This window comes from Dipodomys merriami, unplaced genomic scaffold, assembly GCF_024711535.1.
Source record: "Dipodomys merriami isolate MVZ:Mamm:240054 unplaced genomic scaffold, mDipMer1.0.p SCAF_10, whole genome shotgun sequence".
Classification (NCBI taxonomy): Eukaryota; Metazoa; Chordata; class Mammalia; order Rodentia; family Heteromyidae; genus Dipodomys; species Dipodomys merriami.
Genome location: NW_027202271.1, coordinates 37,087,851 through 37,109,470, shown reverse-complemented (window position 1 = coordinate 37,109,470; position 21,620 = coordinate 37,087,851). Strand labels below are relative to the sequence as shown.

The 21,620-nt window shown below is 34.2% G+C and overlaps 1 protein-coding gene across 14 annotated transcripts in view; it reads left to right on the top strand.

The window, feature by feature from the left end:
• Window positions 1-21,620, top strand: part of Ppfia2 (PTPRF interacting protein alpha 2) — a 338,232-nt gene that overhangs the window by 225,086 nt on the left and 91,526 nt on the right. For all 14 annotated transcript variants that reach the window (XM_069989192.1, XM_069989190.1, XM_069989222.1 and 11 more), the window contains one exon: window positions 9,329-9,445. In XM_069989192.1, the coding sequence (XP_069845293.1) occupies window positions 9,329-9,445 (117 nt within the window). The remainder of the gene's footprint in view (window positions 1-9,328; window positions 9,446-21,620) is intronic.

Here is a 21,620-nt window from a genome sequence, read left to right as displayed (position 1 = left end):
TCATTAAGATAAGAATCCATTATTCTCCTAGAATCCATTTTAACACGGTGTAGCCAAACAGGAGCCCTCCTCACCCAAGTCTTCGAGTCTTTGGTTTCTATTGGTGTTTCATTGCAAAAAAAAAAAAAAAAAAAGTGATTGGGTTTTGACTGCCTATGTGCTTTATCTCAGTCTCCAAAGCACCCTAATTGTTACTGTTGAACTTTCTTTTTTTTAATCTATATTTTTTATTGTAAAGATTTTATTGTACAGAGGGGTCAAGCATTGTTACCCGCCTCCTTTGATTTTCCCCTACCATCCCTTTCCCTCCCCTCCCATCACTCCCCAGCGAAGTTGTAACTTTCTTACATACCCTTCCCCACAACCTAAAATTAACAGGTGTAATCATTCTCCCTTACAAGCCTTTGTGGCCAGCCTTCAGTATTATTTTCAATTTGTTCATTTTCCTTTTTGGATTATTTTTCTCTTTAAGTAATTATACAAAGGAAGTGCCATTTAACGAAGTAATTTATGAATACAGTGCATCTTATCAATATCGCCCCTTTAACACCTTCCCCTACCAACCCCTTCCCTCACTCTCTTAACTTTGTAAGCTATGCATTGGATTCTTGGCTGCAGTGTGCCCTTCTCTTAATTTTTCTACCCCTTTCCCCTTCTCAATTATTTCTTGACCATTCAAACATAAAAAGATAACTTACAGCTTGTGTGTGCCAAAATTTATAAAAATTAATCTGTAAAAAATGAGCCGGGCACTGGTGGCTCACGCCTGTAATCCTAGCTACTCAGGAGGCTGAGATCTGAGAATCGCGGTTCAAAGCCAGCCCGGGCAGGAGAGACCGTGAGACTCCTATCTCCAATAAACCACCAGAAAACCGGAAGTGGCGCTGTAGCTCAAGTGGTAGAGCGCTCGCCTTGAGCTGAAGAGCTGAGGGACAGCGCCCAAGCCCAGAGTTCAAGCCCCACGACCGACAAAGAAAAAAGAAAGAAAAAAGGATATTTAAGTGCAGTTAGGTATTAATGAGGACAATTTTGGGGAAGTGGTGAAAATAACCATTCATTCCCTCTGATGGGACAATGTTAATATATCTATCCCGAGGAAAGTAGACTGAACACAGGAGAAGCAAAGGCTTCTTTAGATGATTTTGACTTTTGCAAGATCTGTAAAACTATGGATAACCTCTATTTTTTTCTTCCCTAATTAATTAGTTCAAGCAATTTAGAAGTTACTATCCATGTGGTTGTAGTGTCTAAATGAATTAATACATATAAACTTAAAACTATGTATAAAGAATCTTTTAGTAAATATTATTAATAATGTTGATGCTGCTACTATTGTCTTTTTAGATATAATACTGCCCAATATACTTCAGATTACATAAAGGAAAATTAAAATGTATACTGATGAATATAATGGCAAGTAATTGCCCAGGCAAATGGATTACTTTAAATGGAATTATTTAGAATAATGTGTTGAGTATTCTTATTTTTTGGTGTGGAATGGGAACTATTTCTGAGGAAAAGACTAAGATAAATCTTTTTTCTTTCCCCTGCTTACATTTTTACTTGCTGGAATGACTAATGGATATTGTTTTTGCCTTCCACATTTTCTTTAGTTTTCAAGCACTTTGAAATGCTTTCTTTCCCTTAAGACTCTTTACCACAATAGAAGTAAAAAAAAGATTGTTCTAAGACATAGCCTATAATTTTGTCACTTCTGTGCTAACTGGGGAAAAATAAACCCAGTATGTACTTATAATATTAATCATGCTTCACTGAGGGCATCAGATCTCATGACTTTGTAAAGAGAAACAAATCATTATGTATGTTATTAAAGAGATTGACTGTAATATGACATTCTAAAAGTCAAATATTTGCTGAAGAATATACAGTATATTTAGGTTGTTAAACAGAAGGTTCACTCTAAAAGTACAAGAAAAATTCCTGACAACAGAGAACCATACTTGAATAAATGAAAAACAGAAATATGATTAAGATTGTATAAATGTACCTTTACAAACATTTCCTTTTCTTTTTGGCTCTACTGGGATTGGAACTCAGCGATTCAGACTCAATAGTCTGGCACTCTACCATGCCTCCAGCCTGACTTTTTACTGTTTTGTAATTTTGTTTAACAAGGATAGTAGAAGAAAAACAAAGGAGAGGGTAACAATGCTCGACAAGTAATGTACTCATCACCTTACTCACATAACTGTAACCCCTCTGTACATCATCTTTACAATCAGATAACATTTTTAAAAAGAAATATTTTAGTTTCTAAAGTCTTCAAAATATTTTTCTTTATTATTAGAAACAAAGCTTTAGTTTCATTCTCAAATACTCTATATCTAAGAAAAAAATTGTAAAATTTGCAAATAGCCAAACTCATGCTTTTTATTTTCCAGCAAAGAATCACTAGAAATTTACTGATAATAGGCACATAGGCAATTCATCTTAATAAGCCTGTTCATCTTAGGAGCTAGCCAGCCAATGCTACAAGTGAAAGTAGAAAAGATGATAGTAAATGTGCTCCTTCATTTAGCAAATACTTATTGGTTGAGTAGCACTAGTGTCAGTGGTGAAAATTCTGTACAACTGCAAATTGAGCCTCCTCTTCTCATCTCCAAGTTACTATGTCATTCGTTAAGATAAATGGATTCATTCTTGAAATCACTAATTTAACACCTTTTTTGGTGATCTGAGCAGGGACACATCTTCACAGTGCAAACTTCTGCTCATCTCACAAAAATCTTATGAGAGCATAGTTTAGGTGGGAACAGTTTAGTTTTATAAGGTTTCAGTCTCTGTCTAGCTAACTGGCAAACATTTAAAATAAATGTTACATGCCAGATGATCAAACTATAAAGACCACATGAAACTTCTTTACATGCTGGGATTCGTGTGCTTTTGTGGTGTTTTAAATATTATTTCCAAAAAGAAAGCCCTTATGATAAAATAATTGCTATACTGATTTGGGGTCCTTAATTCTATTTGAACAAGTGGCTCAATTTTATTTTTCCTCCAAGTAATATTTAAAAAAAATCCACAAATCCAAACTGTTGCTTGGAGAGCTGCTCAGTGTAAATCGTAAAGTTCTTGTGTTCTACTAGGTTTTTTTTTTTCCAGTTTGTTTTTGTGTATTGCAATCTCAGAATAATCTAAACATGGAATTCAGCTAAAATTAGAATAAGTACTTCTGTAGAAGCAAATTGTGTGTTGTATGTGAGATTTCTGTTACGTCTCACTCCTGGAATTGTTAATTGAATTTGGAATAAAAATAGATGGAAAAAACCTCTTGTTAATTAGGCACAGATACTGCCCTGAAGTTGCTTTTGAGAAGGAAGAGGCAAATAGGAATTTTAAACGTGTCTAAGAAGGTTCCTGCAGAGCTAGAAGTAGGAATTTTACATTGACATGATTTAAGTTGTTAGTAAGTTTTCGAGGTATGCTTAAATGCCTATGCCACATAGAAATTACAAGTAAAAGTGATGAATAATGCACACTGTATGGTTTTTATTCTTAGGAGCAACTGAAGACATCTTCTGATTTAGAAGGTACTTTCTATATGGTTTGCCAAGGCAGAGAAGGAAGATTCCCCTGTTTCAGACGATAGAACTCTAGTCCTGACCTCGATAAATATTTAGATTTCAGAAGCAGAGAATCATCTTATTAGTAATCAAGTAGCATTACAATGTCAAGCATTAGTTTAAAACTTGATCCTGTTATATCTTTTGCTGTATAGCCTCAAGAATGTTACTTATTTGGGGCTGGGAAGGTGGCTCAGTGGTAGAGCGCTTGCTTTGCAAGCCTGAGGCCCTGGGTTCGATTCCTCAGCACCACATAAGCAAAAAGAAAAAAGCCGGAAGTGGTGCTGTGGCTCAAGTGGTAGAGTGCTAGCCTTGAGTTGAAGAGCTGAGGGGCAGCGCCCAGGCCCAGAGTTCAGGCCCCACGACTGAACCCCCCCCCCAAAAAAAAAGAATGTTACTTATTCAATTTATGCTATTTTCCTCATTTATAAAATAAAAATTATACTCAACTTGTAACACTATTGGGAGATTAATATACAATGTAATGTAGAATTTGTGTTCATCCATTATCTAACTGTGTGGAAAGACCATGTACAACATACTTTTGAAATGATGAAATGATAAAAGTTAAATTAATTTATAACACTTTATTGTACCAATGTTAGAATTCTATGAGGAGAATTCAGTGTTGAGATATCTGCTCTTGGAATTCCGTTTCTCTATTTCATGTAAATTCATGCTGAATCTAAAGCACATACGCACATTATGATTCCATGCATCTGAGTCATAGTACCCAAGCTGCAGTACACTTGCAATTATTTTTAGTACTATTCTGAGACACAGAGAAATTGCTTATTACTTTATATTTGCATTATATCCTGATGACTCTCACTGAAGTGCCCTGCCTTCTGTTCTAAATGGCTCCTCAAACTATGGCATGAATATCCTACAACACTATATCAGTATTTGTTTGTGGGTTGTTTTTATCCCCCATGAATACTTCTATGGTTCCTTTTAAAATTTTAAAACATGTAATATGAGCACGGGGAAAGCTTTCAAGTTCATATAGTTTTCTCCCTGGATAACTAATTACCTGTTCCAACATAGATCCGACATGTTTTTTTTCATGCGTAGTTTTCAACTTCCCATTGACCTCATATACTTAGTCTGCTATCATTTGACATTCCATAAATCTTTCTGGAGGAGCTCTTGTTTTCCAGCTAGCGTCCTAAGACAGGAGTTGAATAATAATATTTCACTGCCAAGACACTCAGTATCAAAAATGGAATACCAAATACCTCGCAGCTGATTTCAATTAAGTAATAATTTCATGATATGAATTAGTAAAAAAAAAAAAAGTGCTGCAGAATTACCTAAATAAATTCCCTGAAAAGTATAACCCTATAGCCTATTCTCAAGATGTAAGATAAGGGGAAGGAAAAACAACCCAGGTGAGTTAAAAAAAAAAAAATAGCCAAGATGCCAAATGTGTAACTTGAAGCCTTTCAGAGCTAGAGTACAAAGTACAAGTAGGACAGTGCAAGTGGAGACCCATCAATTCTTTCTGGTCATAGTCCTTATATAATGAGTGTTTAAGGAGCTTCATATTTGACTTACTATTGCTAAAGAAGATAAGAATTAATATTCCCCCATATAGAAGAAGAAGAAGAAGAAGAAGAAGAAAGAAGAAGAAGAAGAAGAAGAAGAAGAAGAAGAAGAAGAAGAAGAAGAAGAAGAAGAAGAAGAAGAAGAAGAAGAAGAAGAAGAAGAAGAAGAAGAAGAAGAAGAAGAAGAAGAAGAAGAAGAAGAAGAAGAAGAAGAAGAAGAAGAAGAAGAAGAAGAAGAAGAAGAAGAAGAAAGAAGGAGGAGGAGGAGGAGGAGGAGGAGGAGGAGGAGGAGGAAGAAGAAGAGGAAGAGGAAGAAGAAGAAGAAGAAGAAGAAGAAGAAGAAGAAGAAGAAGGAGAAGGAGAAGGAGAAGGAGAAGGAGAAGGAGAAGAAGAAGAAGAAGAAGAAGAAGAAGAAGAAGAAGAAGAAGAAGAAGAAGAAGAAGAAGAAGAAGAAGAAGAAGAAGAAGAAGAAAGAAGAAGAAGAAGAAGAAGAAAGAAGAAGAAGAAGGCGGCTAAATTGTGCAAGACCATATAAGTAGCAAGAGTTAAAGGGACCAGGATTTGTTCTTGGTCTTTCAAGCATACTTAAGGAACATTAGACTTCTTGAAATCACTTTTTGAGTGACCTACTTATAATTGTGTCTCAGATTTTGCTTTCAAAAAGTTTCTAAAGCTTAGAAAGAATTATACAGATAAAAAGATGATATAAGTTAGCAAATTTTTATTATATGCTTAGAATACACAGTGTGGGGCACTTTGTAAGAGAGAATACATGATTATCAATTTGTTGTCTCTGTCATGGTTCTTATTTTGGAAGGAGGGGATATTTACTAGGATGGATTCTGGAAAAAACCGGTCTTAATTTTTCCCAATGGTATCTGTTTCCTGGAAGGATGCTTAGTGAATATAAATGGAATAAATAAATTTATAGGTTCTAAATCATTGATAAATGATAAAAAAATTGGGGAATATAGAGATGTGAAATAGTTTCTGTTACTTGCCATTTTTCTTAAGAGTCATGTCTCTTTGCTTCCAAGACATCAGCTTCCACTGCTACTGGAGTTCTCTTTTAAGGAAGAAATTTCAAATCATTTGCAAAGTCATAGAAATGTTTTCATGGCTCTGATTTATGTTTCTCACACCTTCTTCCTGTGAAATCATTTTATTTTTACTTCCTTCCTGTCTTCATGTTTATACTCACAAATCAACTAATATCTAAATAATTTACATCTCACATTAACTTTCCCTTGCTTTTTCTTTTGCAATTATCTTTTTTTATTTGCTCATAATTTTATTCATATTTTCTCTCCTAAAATGGGAATGAGATTTCCATTAGGTCAAAGGTTTCTCTCCTTTGACCTTCATTGCATTTATCTAAATGACAAAGGTGAATTCCTAAAAGATAGTGTTTCACTTTTCCCAGTGTGGATTGAAGAATCAGGCTGTTAATTAAATTAATTAATTGTTAATTACAATTAAATCAAATGTTAAACTAATTTTAAAACTACCCAAGACATTTCATTATCAACAAGAAAAGAAACAGGATAAAAATCATATAATATTAATTGAGAATATGGTATATTTTACATCATTTTGTTTCAAAAAACTTTGACTTGGTTTATTTGTAAAAGAAAAAGATTTTACATGCTAGTTACTGAAACAATGTTTTACTTGGAACTAATTGTCATGTACATGTTTCGTGAATGAATTTGATGCTATGATTTTCCTATAAAAGGGAACTGATTCACTATTTCAGTAATTCACTCACTGAAACTTTAGAGTTGGCATGCTTTAGAGTAGGCACTGATTTACAAAAAGTGAGAGTTAATCTGTAAACTGAGAGTTAAATTTGGTGTTTTAACCTTCTTAAAGGAATGATACTGCTGTAATCTCCAAAGAATGTAAGAAAACTTACAGAAATTTTAATGTCCTGGTACCATAATCCTGTGTATTACATAATGGGTGTTATCTAATTGATACTAATACTAGAAATTTTTTAATTCTCAAAAAAAATTCCTCATGTATCAATGTTAATACATTATTTCTATTTTAAAAAATCAACATGTTAAGAATGTCATATAAAGGGATGTGAAGGGTAAACAAAGGAGGAGGCTACAATGCTTGATAGGAAATGTACTCTTTATCTTGCCCATGTAATTGTAACCCCTCTGTACAGTATTTTCACAATAAAAAAAAATTAAAAAAAGAATGTCATAAAGACATGATTTTCTAGGAGCTGACTCATTTTTCTTGTCCCTTTCATGTAACCCATTTTTATGCTAACTTATATGAAAGAAATGTCTTTTGACAATTCTCAAGCACTCTCAATCTTTCACTCTGAATCAATTGAATTTGTGTTCTTTATCTTTTGTATCCACTCATTAATTAAATGACCATGCTTTCATGGACTTGCCTGTTCATAATAATTTAATGTGCTACTTCAAATGAAAATGCTATTTGCACAAAAATGCTCCTTAGAACCTTATTTTCGCTTGATATTGTATGAAGGCTTCTGCTAGCCAAGTAAACAAAGGAATAAAACATTAGATTTAAGTGAATACCGCACAAAAAAGTAAACAAGAGTATAAAGTAAACATCTGTATTCTCCAGAATGGAGTTTCATTATTGTTGTTGGATTTTGTTTTAGTGGTACTAAGGATTGAAACCGGGCCCTACATTTGCAGGTGCTCTGCTACTGAAACCATGCCTCTGGCAACTCAGCTGAGTGTTGAAAGCTGAGATATTACTAACTGTGGTAACAGGGGAAACATGTTCAGGGAAAGGAACAATAAAATTCCTCTCTTCTGGGTATAAGAGATGCGGCTGCATTTGAGGAAGAGAATTGAGGCCAGTGGGATCTAGACCTTGTTCAATGTAGGCATTATGGACCTTGTAAGAATGTGCTAACTACTTTGGAGATGCTTTCAAATCAATGTTAGAACACATTTAAAAGGTGAATCTGGGTGCTTTATGAATATTAGGCTGTCTATAGGCATGAATAAAAGTAGAGGAAATATATATAACTATGGTGATCTCCTAGATACACCCTAATAGATCAAAGCGCTGAAGCACTGCCAGGCAGCACAACACTCAGCCACTTCAAAGCGATCATAAGTCTATGCCTTATGTTTGCCCTATTATTTCAAATCCCATGTAGTTGTATGATTCAGTGTTTGCTGTATATCACATACCACAGAAAATAATCTTATTAATAGCTAATTAGCCTGAGTGGGTAATATAATAAAACTTTCTATAAAGTAAGATATGACTCCAATGTAATACAAAATATTTTTAAAAGCACAAATATAAATAGTAAACAAATTTTAAAAGACTGTTTCAAAAAGATAAGAATTTGATTGCTGTGTGTCATACTAAGATTGCATATGTTACAACAATCTAGGAACATTTTTCTTAGATTAAAAAAATACCTATAATTTCTAAGATATAATTCCAATATCCTGTCTAGAAAATTTTCAAGCTATAATTGCTTTCTGAATGTCTGTAAATTGAGTATATTTGTATACAAAATACTAAATCAATATCCATTAAAATAATAATAGAACAATTTAAGTACACGTGATAGTTTTAGTTATTTAAGACTAGCTTTTGTATGTTTGCTTTGAAATTATAGCATATTATCACTGTACATAAATAATTATAATGAGAACTAATCATTTTAACCTTCAATATCTTCAATCTTTTCATTTAGGTTTCCTGTATACTTTAAACACACAAATGATAAGATTTTGCAGTGGTGTTGTTTCAGAGGATTTAACTCAGGGTCAGCTTGCTAAGTGAGCACTCTACCATTTGAGCCATGCCTCTAGCCTGAAGAGTATTTAGGGCAATTCCCTAAATTACATTAATGAGTATTTTCTAAGTTAACAATGCATGGATCAGATAATTTCTTAGGTGGATTCCCAAGCAGATAACATTTTCTACCTACAAAATATTTTCTTAGATAATTTTCACAGTGCATTAACCTTTTCTTTAGGAGAGGTGTTACAACCTTTTGTAAACATTATTATTTAAAATACCAACTTAACCTTTGAAAATATTTTTGACATAGCAACCTGACTAAAACTTAATGATTATTTTTCATCATTCCCTACTACTCATTAGTGACTAACTACAGTCAAGCAAATTCTGATTTTTACACTGTTTAAGTTTTAAAAGAATAATGCTTTTATTTTGCAGATTGTTGCCTTACGTGAACAAAATGTTCACATACAACGAAAAATGGCATCAAGTGAGGGGTCCACAGAATCAGAACACCTTGAAGGGATGGAGCCTGGGCAGAAGGTCCATGAAAAGGTACAGCATATCTGACATGCTCTCCCATGGAGATGTCACTTGCTCTATGATTGGATAGTACTATGAAATATAAAACCTAGGTAATGAACATTCTGTATGTTTGTCAACACTATAAGGCTTATAATGATTTATCTTCTTATTTACCATTCTAAATTTGGTTGTCAGAAAAATGAAAACAAATGTTTATATATGTGCTTGTGTATATGCATTTTGTTTTGTCATTAGTTTATTATATATATATATATATATCTTTAAGTATTTGCATAAAGGAGTTATTATTCTACTTATCCTTACTTTGATTTTTAAAAATTGTTCTTTATACCAGTCGCCAGTGGTTCATGCTTGTATTCCTAGCTACTCAAGAAGCTGAGCTCTGAGGATTGCAGTTCAAAGCCAACTTGGGCAGGAATGTCCATGAGACTCTTATCTCCAATTAACTATGAGAAAACTGGAAGTGACTCTGTGGATCAAGTGGTAGAGCACTAGCCTTGAGCCGAAGAGCTGAGGGACAGAGCCCAGGTCCAGAGTTCAAGCCCCAGGACTGACAGAAAAAAAATAGTTATTTTATTTTTGTGTGTGAAGTACTAGGCGTTGAACCCAAGTCCAGTACTCTACTACTTGAGCTATGCCTGACTTTTGTTTTTATGATAGTATCTTGATAACTTTGCTGGGGCTGACCTCCAACATGTGATCTTCCTATTTCTGACATCAGATTTATAGGGAATACAGGCCTGCACCATTGTGTCAAACTAAATTAATTAAATTATATGTAATTTAATTTATATTTATATAAATAGATATAGATATCTACATATATACAGATTATAAATTATATATAGATAAGTAGATAATATATTTAACTTAAAATGTATTTAAAGTGAGATATGTATCTACACAGAGGTAATTTAAGTGCAATATTAAAACTTTGTTGAGAAGTATATTGAGTGACATAGACAACTGATGATTTAATGCATTGTTATTCATTAGTGAAAGGTATTTTTTTGTAATCTCTTATTGGATTTAGAATCTGATTTACTTTGTACAAAGAGATTCCATTACTGCTCTTGTTAATGGGAATCTGTGATTCCATGTATGAATATGTGGAATATTTACCATCTTTTCAGAAGGAAATTGGTATCCTTTGCTACAAGAAATCAGCAGTGTGGCCACTAGAAAAGATTTTTCTGTGCTAAACCATTTGTTTCTAGAAAAAGGGCTGTTAGGTACAGAATTTGAGGAAAATTACTTAGATATGTGCATATCCAATGCTTAAGATCAGAGTCTCCTGAATGTTTGCCTCTAAGAAGTTGTATTTCAGGGTATTTAAGCTCCTTAATCATTAAGGTCACCTACATCAGCTAGCTAAATGGGTATAATTGTAAATGCCAAGAGATTCCAAAATCTAGAGATTAGAAACAGTGACTGGATGATGAAGTAAATAGTACTAGACTTCTTTCTACAGGAAAATAAATTAAGCACTTTCTAACTGAAGCTGTTGAAACAAATGGAGGGAATGCTTGTGTTTCTTCCTTTTCTCCAAGTATAAGATTGGTGTGGGGAGTGGGGAGGAATTGAGCAAGCCAGATTCATTTCCGGAGATAAGCTTCCATTCCAGCAACTAAGAAATGAAAAGTTCTTCAGTTAAGAGCTATTAAGTTTTACCCATGCATTTCATAAAAATCCTAAGCTAAGTGTTAAAAATAAACTAGCTTTACAGACAGGTTTCATATGCTGGGTCTAACATTAGCATAAAATTCTTACTGTATCCTTCTGCTAAATAAATGGATATTAATTTGGTCAATCTATGAACCAGCTCTTAAGGGGAAGATGTTTGTAGTCAACACACAATTTGGAAACCAAAATGAAATTATTGCTATTTCATTTAAATTGTATCATCAAGATAAACCATTGTAATTCTCAAGGAAATAGAATCACCCTAGTTTGTGTATGGAATGGATTGGATTTATGGACTTGTTTTTTGTACATATTTGTGAAATATTGTTTGTTAAAATATCAAAACACATATAACAACAATATTTATGTCAATTCTAGAATTGAGGAAATATAGCTATATCAGGTATAAGAAAGTTAGCTATCTAAAACATTTTACTATTTCTAGCAAGTAGAGCAGAAGAAAGTACTCATCTATAATACTGTCATATATCATCTAATGATATGGCACATAAGATCATCTATTTCATGCATAGGTATATTGTAAATTACATTGCCTAGCCTTATTTAAGTACACACATTTCTTTTCATTACCAATACATAGCTACATTTTTGTTTATCATTGAAGTGTTAGAACATTGTAGAACGTAGGACAGTTCTTACCAGATTCCTTTTAGATTCTATTCACAGATTTTGGATGATAATTTTCCTATAATTGTACTTCAAAGATATAGATGCCCATATGAAATATACTGTCATTGTTTAACATAGTACATTCATTTTATCTTTCTGTAAGCAACATTTTTCTTTCTTCCTTTCCTGCTTCCTTTCTTCCTTCATTTCATTCTCTCTCATTCGTCCTTCCTTTCTTCCTTTCTTTCTTCTTTTCTTCCTTCCTTTCTTTCTTCCTTCCTTCCTTCCTTTCTTCCTTCCTTCCTTCCTTCCTTCCTTCCTTCCTTCCTTCCTTCCTTCCTTCCTTCCTTCCTTCCTTCCTTCCTTTCTTTCTTTCTTTCTTTCTTTCTTTCTTTCTTTCTTTCTTTCAACATGGGGCTTGAACTCTGGGCCTTGGCGCTGTCCCTCAGCTCTTCAGCTCAAGGCTAGTGTTCTACCACTTGAGCCACAGCACCACTTCCCATTTTCTGGTGATTTATTGGAGATAAGAGTTTCACGGACTTTCCTGCCTGGGCTGGCTTTGAATTGAGGGCCTCAGATCTCAGCCTCCTGAGTAGCTTGGATTACAGGCGTGAGCCACTGGCACCCGGCTTGCTTGCTTGCTTGCTTTTCTTTCTTTGTATTTCTTTCATACTTGGATTTGAACTCAGGGCCTTGTGCTTTCTGGGCAAGTGCCCTGCAACTTGAACTATGCCTCCAGCCTGAATTCCAATTCATGACAAAGTCACATCTGTGCAAAAGAGAAATTCTGTGACACTGTGATAGTTGAATTCCCCAAAACTGCACTAATTTCTCCAAGTACTTTGAAATAATGACAAGCTATTATTACTTAAACTATCAAGCCAAATATTTATCCTTCAAACTTAACCTAAAAGACATTCAATATACACTGTATGTACATTTATTTAAAATTTACATATATGTAAACTAAGTTTCAGTTCATCTTAACCTTAGGTTGATTTCTCAGAACAAGTTCGACCAAGTGAAGCATATTATTTCATATTTCTTTGCTTGATATTTTAATAAAATATAAAATAGCCTCTGATTATTTTTTTCTGATTTTATGTAAATATTCTTAATACTCCTGGAACATGATAAATCATTTTCTTCTTAAAATCATTCCCACAACATGATCATTTGAAACAAGCACCAATAAATAATAATTGTTACAGCATTGTAACTTAAAATCTAATCTTATTTCATTGAGAACACTAGCCAGAATATTTAAACAGAAGAACAGATCATTGTTATTGAGTGACTATGTAGCGAAGTCTATCACTATAGAAGATCACAGTATTACTAAGTATATTGCAAAATGGCCTCTCAGAGGAAAGAACACAAGACTATTAGATACCAATGAATCTGTCAGAAAGTGACTTGTAATCCTAGTCATGAGTATTACTCCTTGTTTAGGGCAGTAAAATTGCTTAAATTACATAGTCCATAGTAGGTCATTATCAAACAGGAGATATTGTATGTGTGTGGCTTGAAGAACACTATCTACAAAATAGTTTACAAAAATAGTCTCATAAAAACACACTCTGAAATAAGCCTTTTTACTCATGAAAAATTCCTACAATTATTAACACTTTTGAAACAGAAAAGAAAAAGTAACCTTAACTGAAAGAAATTTAAATGTTTCTGCATGACATTAAATCTAATTAATTATTTTAGGAACCTACTCTGCATTCTCATGATCATGAACATTTTCAGGACACTAACTTTTACCATGCACAGAAATGGGTACAATAACATTTTCCATTCCCCTTTCAAAGAGAAAACATACTGGCAATTTTCTCAAAATAAATGTGTTGCCCTCAGAATGTTCATAAACCATGTATTTTGTGCTTCCAATTTTATTTTGTTGCTACAAATATTTACTGAGGTACATGGATCAGTATGATAGTCAATAGTGGTAGAAATTCAGAAAATATGGTCCCTCTGATAAATTTTCCAAGTAAGCATATATGACATCATGTTACAGCATAATCACTAACATGGTGCCACCAAGATGCTAGAGAAGGGGGAGGAACTTAATTCAATATCTGAGAAAGGGCAGGCTTAAATACATTGGACTTGTTCTTTTTTTAATTAATAAGGTTTTTTTATTGTGAAAATACCATACAAAGGAGTTACAATTACGTGAGCAAGGTAATGAGTACATTTCTAACACAATCACTAACATAATGTCACAAAGGTGTTAGTGCTTAAAGGAATATTAGATGGTATTAGAGTCCAAAGGAAAATATTGAAATATTGGAAGATTCATAATCACTAGGTGCAAACAATTCTGTGGGTAGGAAGGCACTTCTCCTATTTTCCGAAAGGAAGCTGCCTAGTGGCCAAAGGAGGGAACTCCAGGAGACAAGACCAAACAGCCACAAGTGCCAGATCTTTTCAGATTTATAGATTCTGATAAGGGAGTCCACCTGTACTGTTTGTGCAATTGAAAGCTGTAACACCCTTTGAAACAAGGAAACATTTTAATTAAATCACATTTAAAAACAATTTATATTACATTTCTATAAGTAAGTAGACAGTTATTTACAGTTTTACACATGATGAAATTGATTTGAAATGATTGTTTGTCTGGGGTAAATCATTTTACTTTCAGATGATCCTGAGCATACATTCCTTCACACCAGAAAATGTGTTACTGTGTTGGTTTTTATTCTTTCATAATTATGCCTACTATTTTTTTTTTTTTTTTTTTTTTTTACTGGAGTGTTTGCTTGGCAGTACTGGGGCTTCAACTCTGGGCCTCTCACCTGCCCGGCTTGCTTACTCTACCGTCTACTATTCAAACTCAAAACATATGTTTCCCTCTTTATTATTCAACTGAGTTTTCAGGCAATAAAAGGAAACAGGAGAAGGGATATGTGAATTTGTTAACTTGAAAAGGGAAGGCCTAGAAATATAGGACTTGGAAAGATGTGCTAAGAAATTCTTCATGTATTTCTTTTTCATTTTTCAATATTTAAAACTCCAAATGCAAAGCACCATTGTGGATGTTTCTGGAGATGCTGTTCATGTGTAGAAATAGTTCGTTCTAAGATATGTAATCTACAGGGTAATCTTTGAATCATTACTTATTTTGTGTTTTTTTTTAACTGGGTTGTTCAGAATAATTACAAAGCTAATAAATTAGATCTTGTAAACAGTCAGTTACAAAAGCAGTAAAAATGGGAAAATGCAAAAGGTATTTTTTTACTTTTTATTAGTGCATATTAATTGTGCAATTGTAAAGTTTTCATACTCCCTATAACATGTTCTGATCATATTTACCCTTCTACTGGAGTACTTTCATAAATCATTCTTCTAACCTGTTTGGAAACATCATTAACAAAGGGGATAAAAAAAAACAAATAGAATTAAACAACCAGTGTAAAGATTATTATCGTTTTCTTAAAGTTTATAAATTATTTATTGCACACTTGTGATTTTCTAGAACAAAAAATACTGGAACAAAGTGAACATGAAGAGTTGGACTATAGCTAATAGATATATATAAAGATTAGAAATGAATTATGATTGAAAAAGACAGCATGGAAACTACCTGATGCCATGGAATAAAAATAAATAAATGGAATGCATTCTAAGCAAATCTTCAGCCCACACATTATCTAATAGGACAAAAGACCTTATTTGACCTGAGAATTTTTTTAATATTGTTAATAAATCCAAAACAAAGTTTTGTGAGAGCAGCTTGAATGTCCCCAGCAATCATTTGGAAATATTTTTTCTAGTAATTTTAGTGCTCTCTGTCTCTCTCTCATCTTTCTCACCAGGTTTTTTTTTCAGTTTGTCTGCTCAGCTCTTACAATTTAAATGTTGCTTTTACTTTTAAAAATCATCTATTGACCTCCTATCCACCATCGGCTTTTGTTCTATTGTTTGCTTCTCTTTACAGCAAAGCCCTTTTAAAGGGCTACTTTCCCACTGTCCTAAATTAGCTATTTTTCGTTCTCATATAAACTTATTCCACTGAGCAACAGGTAAAGCTTTTTACTACTTTGGTTTTGAAAAAACACCTGAATGAAACCTTCTAAAAGAAGAAGTATTTATTGGCTCATGGTTTCAAAGGATTTCTTCCATGACAGTGGTAAGGATATTGTGGAGAAGGAAGTAGAATTCCTTCCTGGAAAGAACTCAAGACAAGCCGGGCGCCAGTGGTTCACGCCTGTAATCCACGCCTGTAATCCCAGCTACTCAGGAGGCTGAGATCTGAGGATCGTGGTTCAAAGTCAGCCAGGCATGAAAGTCCATGAAACTCTTATCTCCAATAAACCACCAGAAAACCGGAAGTGGCACTGTGGCTCAAGTGGTAGAGCACTCACCTTGAGCTGAAGAGCTGAGGGACAGTGCCCAGGCCCAGAGTTCTAGAACTCAGGACAAAATCTGTTTCCTCTTACTAGTCTTTACCTCTTAAAGTTTCTACAACCTTTGAATTAGTGCAATGTTGGGACCAAGTGTACAATGCATGAACCTGTCAGGGATATTTCACATTTAAATCACAATAGCACCTCTCCCTAAAAACTTCACTTGTTATAAAAGCATTTCTGGTGATGTTCGGGTTTCTAGAATAGTTCTTGAAACCTCATGAGTAGGTGAATATCGCATCCCTTTTAATATTATGTATTTGTAGATCATAGTTATTGTCAGGCCACTGTAGGAAGTAGGCAACCGGGGAGCGGGGAAGAGGGGATGTGAGGCCGTTGGGAAAATACAGACTGCTGCCTGTAGTCATTCTTCTGTCCTAAGACTGCTCAAACTGGCAAAACAAGCTACTGCATGTCCCCACTCACTACAAGTTCTGCTTTTACCTCACCTATAAAAGCTCTGCTGCAACTGCACTCAGGGCGACCTCTCTGATCCCTACCAGGGAGTTTGTCCGGGAACGCACCCCAATAAACTTTCCTGTCAATCTTTTTAATAAACTTTCCTGTCAATCTTTTTATTCTTCTCTGTGTGGTCCTTTTCTCACCTAAAGCCTCACAATTATTACAGATAATTATATCACCTTTCAAATTCCCTTTCTAAGCCCTATTCCAATTTCAATTAGATTTTCTTTTTAGTTAGTGAATTTTTCTGAGAATAGTTATCTCTATTATACACTCTATATAAATGGCCTAGGTCTCCTTTTTTTTTTTTTTGTCAGTGTAGGGCTTGAACTCTGGGCCTAGGCGCTGTCCCTGAACTCTTCAGCTCAAAGCCGGCACTCTACCACCTGAGCCACAGTGCCACTTCCAGTTACTTCTCTGTCTGGGCTGGCTTTGAACCATGATCCTCATATCTCAGCCTCCTGCGTAGCTAGGATTACAGGTGTGAGCCACCGGCGCCTGGCTATCTCCATTTTTCATATTTTAAATAATATTGCTTAATTTTTTCTCATAAACATCTTTCAGCTTAGTAGATTCACTTATTGGTACTATTAGTTGGCTGTTATTGTGACAGGAGATAACATCTCATTTTTACTTTTTTTTTTTTTTACAATAAACTAACACTGCTATATAAAGATGCTACTGATTTTTAAAATATTGATATGGCATCCAGAAATCTTCCTAACCTCTATTAAGAGCTGGCTTGCTCTTGAACTATGTATGCAATTAAGGAGATAAGGAAGGTTTTATTTTCTCTTCCTTGAAGACTTTAATACAACGTTGAATAATTTGAGTCTCTTAGTCACCTTTCCGTTGTTCTGACAGAACCCCTGAGATAAACAGCTTTAAGGAGGAAAAGTTTATTTTGACTCACAGTTTTACAGGTTTTAGTCAGTGATTACTTCCCTTTTTGCCTCAGGCCTTTAGAAGGAGAGGAGAGAGAAGAGAAGGGGAAAGGAAAGGGGAGGAGAAAAGAGGGGAGGGAAGAGATCAGAATCCCACTATCACCCTCAAGGATCCACACTCAGTGGTCTAACTTCCTTTTCGTAGGCCCCACCTTCTGCCTCTGAAGAGTGCCATAGGCTGTGACCCAAAATTTCAGCATGTGCACTTGAAAATCCAAAACATGCAACGGTTCAGATGACATACTTAACTTTTTGTATCTATCTATCTATCTATCTATCTATCTATCTATCTATCTATCTATCTATCTATCTATCCATACACATATATATGTATATATAATCCATGTGTGTATATATACTCCATATATGCATATATAATATATACATGTGTGTATATAACTTTATACAAACTGAATAGCATCTCTACAATCTATATTTTAGTGGTAATAGTATTCAAGTTTTATCAATAATTGTGATTCCTATCACTGTAGCTGGTAGATACATTCTACGGATTTAGAATTGTCTTCTACAAACTTACTGGGAGACATTATAAAGCAAAATATGTTGTTAATCTCTCCATAGGAGCTAATTTTAGTGGAGGGGAATAGCCAGTGGCACAGTACTTACCTGCCATGCCTGAGACCAAGAATGTGATCCGAACCCTGGAAAGGGGGGACAATGCCACTTCTTTCATTGACAGATACTTTCATTCTTGAGTTAAAGTACAAGTGAGCCCAAATGATACAAAACAACATTAAATCTAATTGTATTTTCTTGGGGCTGATGTTACTGAACTTATCTAGCAACTCTACAAACTTAAGCACAAAAGACCAGTTCTTCATTCAAATAATTTAACTGAGCATTTGCTTTGATTAAGTAACAAGTGAGAAACTATTCTTTATAAAATTGCTATCTCTCAAGTCCTTAAAGCCCTTTGACAACAGATGTTCCCACGAACTCAAACATTGTAAGCCCTTCCACTAACCCCCTCAATGATGCCTTTTCTATACTTGGCAATTAAACTTTGTCTTTGTCCTGATTTACAATTTATTTTTAAGGTATGTCAACATAGTAAGGAACAGAATTGAGATAATCATTTTTACAAAATATAATCAATAGTCATTCTACTATTTACCAGAATAGTCTAAAACATATATTCAGCTTCCCCTATGATGTAATTACTTTCAGTTTTCCTTAAAATATAATTAAAGTGATTTGAAGAGGTGAGAGAATTAAGATTTTAAGGCTGTAGCTCAGGGTAGAGTGCTTGCTTAGAATGGACTAGGCCTGGAATATATTTGCTATAGAACCAAGAAAACAGTTTGTTCTTATTTTGTTCGGCAATTTTTGAAAGTACACATTGTCAGTACAAGGAGTGCATTGTGTTAACTCCATAGTTGTGCACCAGGTGTTGTTTTTTTTGGGGGGGGGGTATCCACCCTGGGGCTTGAACTCTTGGCCTGCATGCTGTCCCGCCACAGCACCACTTCTGGTTTTCTGGTGGTTTATTGGAGATAAGAGTTTCATGGACTTTCCTACCTGGCCTGGCTTTGAATCATGATCCTCAGATCTCAGCCTCCTGAGTAACTAGGATTACAAGCATGAGCCACTGGCGCCTGGTGCACCAGGTATTTAAAACACAAGCTTCATAAACATTTCAGAGAAAAAGAAAATTCATATTGAAAATATCCCAATGGCTAGTCTCAAATTTCCAAGTAGTACTCTGTGTAGTTCAGTCTTCCGCTTAAAGAATTGAAGAGGTTAACACTATACATATTTTTATTTCATTTTATTTTTTAAATAATTTTTTATTGTGTACTGTACAGAGGGGTTACAATTACATGGGCAAGGTAATGAGTACTTTTTTTTTTTTTTTTGGTCCAGTTGTGGGGCCTGAACTCTGGGCCTGGGCGCTGTCCCTCAGCTCTTCAGCTCAAGGCTAGCGCTCTACCACTTGAGCCACAGTGCCACTTCTGGCTTTTTTCTTTTTGCTTATGTGGTGCTGAGGAATCGAACCCAGGGCCTCAGGCATGCAAGGCAAGCGCTCTACCACTGAGCCACCTTCCCAGCCCTAATGAGTACATTTCTTATCAAGCATTATTGCCTCCTCTTTTTATCCTTCCCATTCTTTGCCATTTTAGTTGTCTGATGAGCTTATATTTAATTTAAAATTTTCTGCAGAAATTTGAGCCCATGAAAAGTATACAATAATAAAGAAAATTTAATGGACTACCGAACACAAAATTGCCATAATTATGTACTAAAGAGAAAACTGACATCATTCACTTGTACTCAGCAAATATTTGATAATTGTATATAGATATAGGACATCAATGCATTATGCATATTTATACAATACACATGAGGTATACATATATATAGTATATATATATATATCACATATGTATATATATTTTCTGTGTGTATACAGGATGCATTTATATATACACACATCATAGACTTGTCATATATTCATTATATATACACACATATATAATACACATCAATAGATATAGTGGTATATATGTCAATTCTTGGTACATACACCAATGTTTGGCCCTTGTTACGATCATACATAATATACAATGTTAACCTGTCAATTTATATTTTGATTTGAAACAGTTTGGTAAAACGTAGATGAACTAAACAGAATATTAAAGTTTTGTATGAGCACTCTACAACAACATAAGTCTCAGTTTCTCCAAGTCTCTCTCTCTATATATACATATATATGCATATATGTATAATTCTTAATGTAAGTTTTCAATCAGTACCAAATATTTCTTTCAAAGACCATTTTAGTGATTGGGGTATTTTTAAAATAACTTTAGTAATGTATGATTTGTAAATAAATGTAAGTACACAATTCTATGACTTGGATATATTTGTATCTGTATGTAAGCATCACTCCAGTCAAAACAGAAAAATTTCCATCACTGATATGGCTGTTCACTTGTGACATTTACTAGCCAGGTCCTGCAATCATTCATCTGCTGTCCTAGCATGATTGACTAGAACTGTCTTTTCTAAATCTTGTATATGCAAATTGGCCACCTGTGTGTACTCTTCTGTGTCTAGCTTCTTTCTCTAAGCAGAATGGTTTGGTGGTTTATTCACATTACTGCAGAAGGTGGTAGATTGTTTATGCTAACTGAAAAAAATCCCTTAACAAATAATACTTGTTTCTCTGTGAAGAAAATAGAAAATGTCTCCCATTGTATCAGAAGTAATTTTTAATTTAACCACATAATATAATGAATAAATATTATTCAAAATGAGTCCTTGTTGGGACTGTTAATAATTTCTCCTAAGACAAATTGAATTTACAGCCATCATCCTTTGATGAACTTGCTGACCACCTGATAGGAAAGAGTTCTGCTATAACACAGATGTTGAGGTCTATCTCACAAAGGGGTAGGGTGGTATCTCAAACATAGAATGAAGGCTGCCATGGCTTTTGCCACTTGACTCTTCCCAGTCTGTTTCCTTGCTGTTGGGACTGCTGCTTGCTGTCGATGTGGAGCTGGTCTTAGAAGAAAGGAACAGTGAACTCTTAAATATTATCTATATCTCCACATTGACCAAGGAGAACCAGTTTGACTCACAAGTCAACAATTTAGAAGTAAATTTGTGAAGAAGATTAGAAACAGTTGCCAAATTGTCAATACCTGGAATACAATTTTATGGCATTTTGTCATAATTCAAGTATTTGTATAACATTACATATTTTACATATTTCTATTATACATTATTTATTATATACATTTATAATGGACATATATTACTATATTTATAATGTATATTATATATTAATATTTATATACTATAATATATAATTAAGTAAGACTGTTTCATATTTAATAGAAACTCCTACATTTTGTAGAGGAATAGAGAATATTCTCCTTCCCATGCACAAAATGGCAAATCAACCCTCACCCTTTCTCGGCCACTTTACATTTGCCCACCTGTTCTCAATATATTAAGTTAACTAAACTTACAGCACTTCTTGCCACCTGCTTATTTTCCCTTCTCTGTATTTTATCTTTG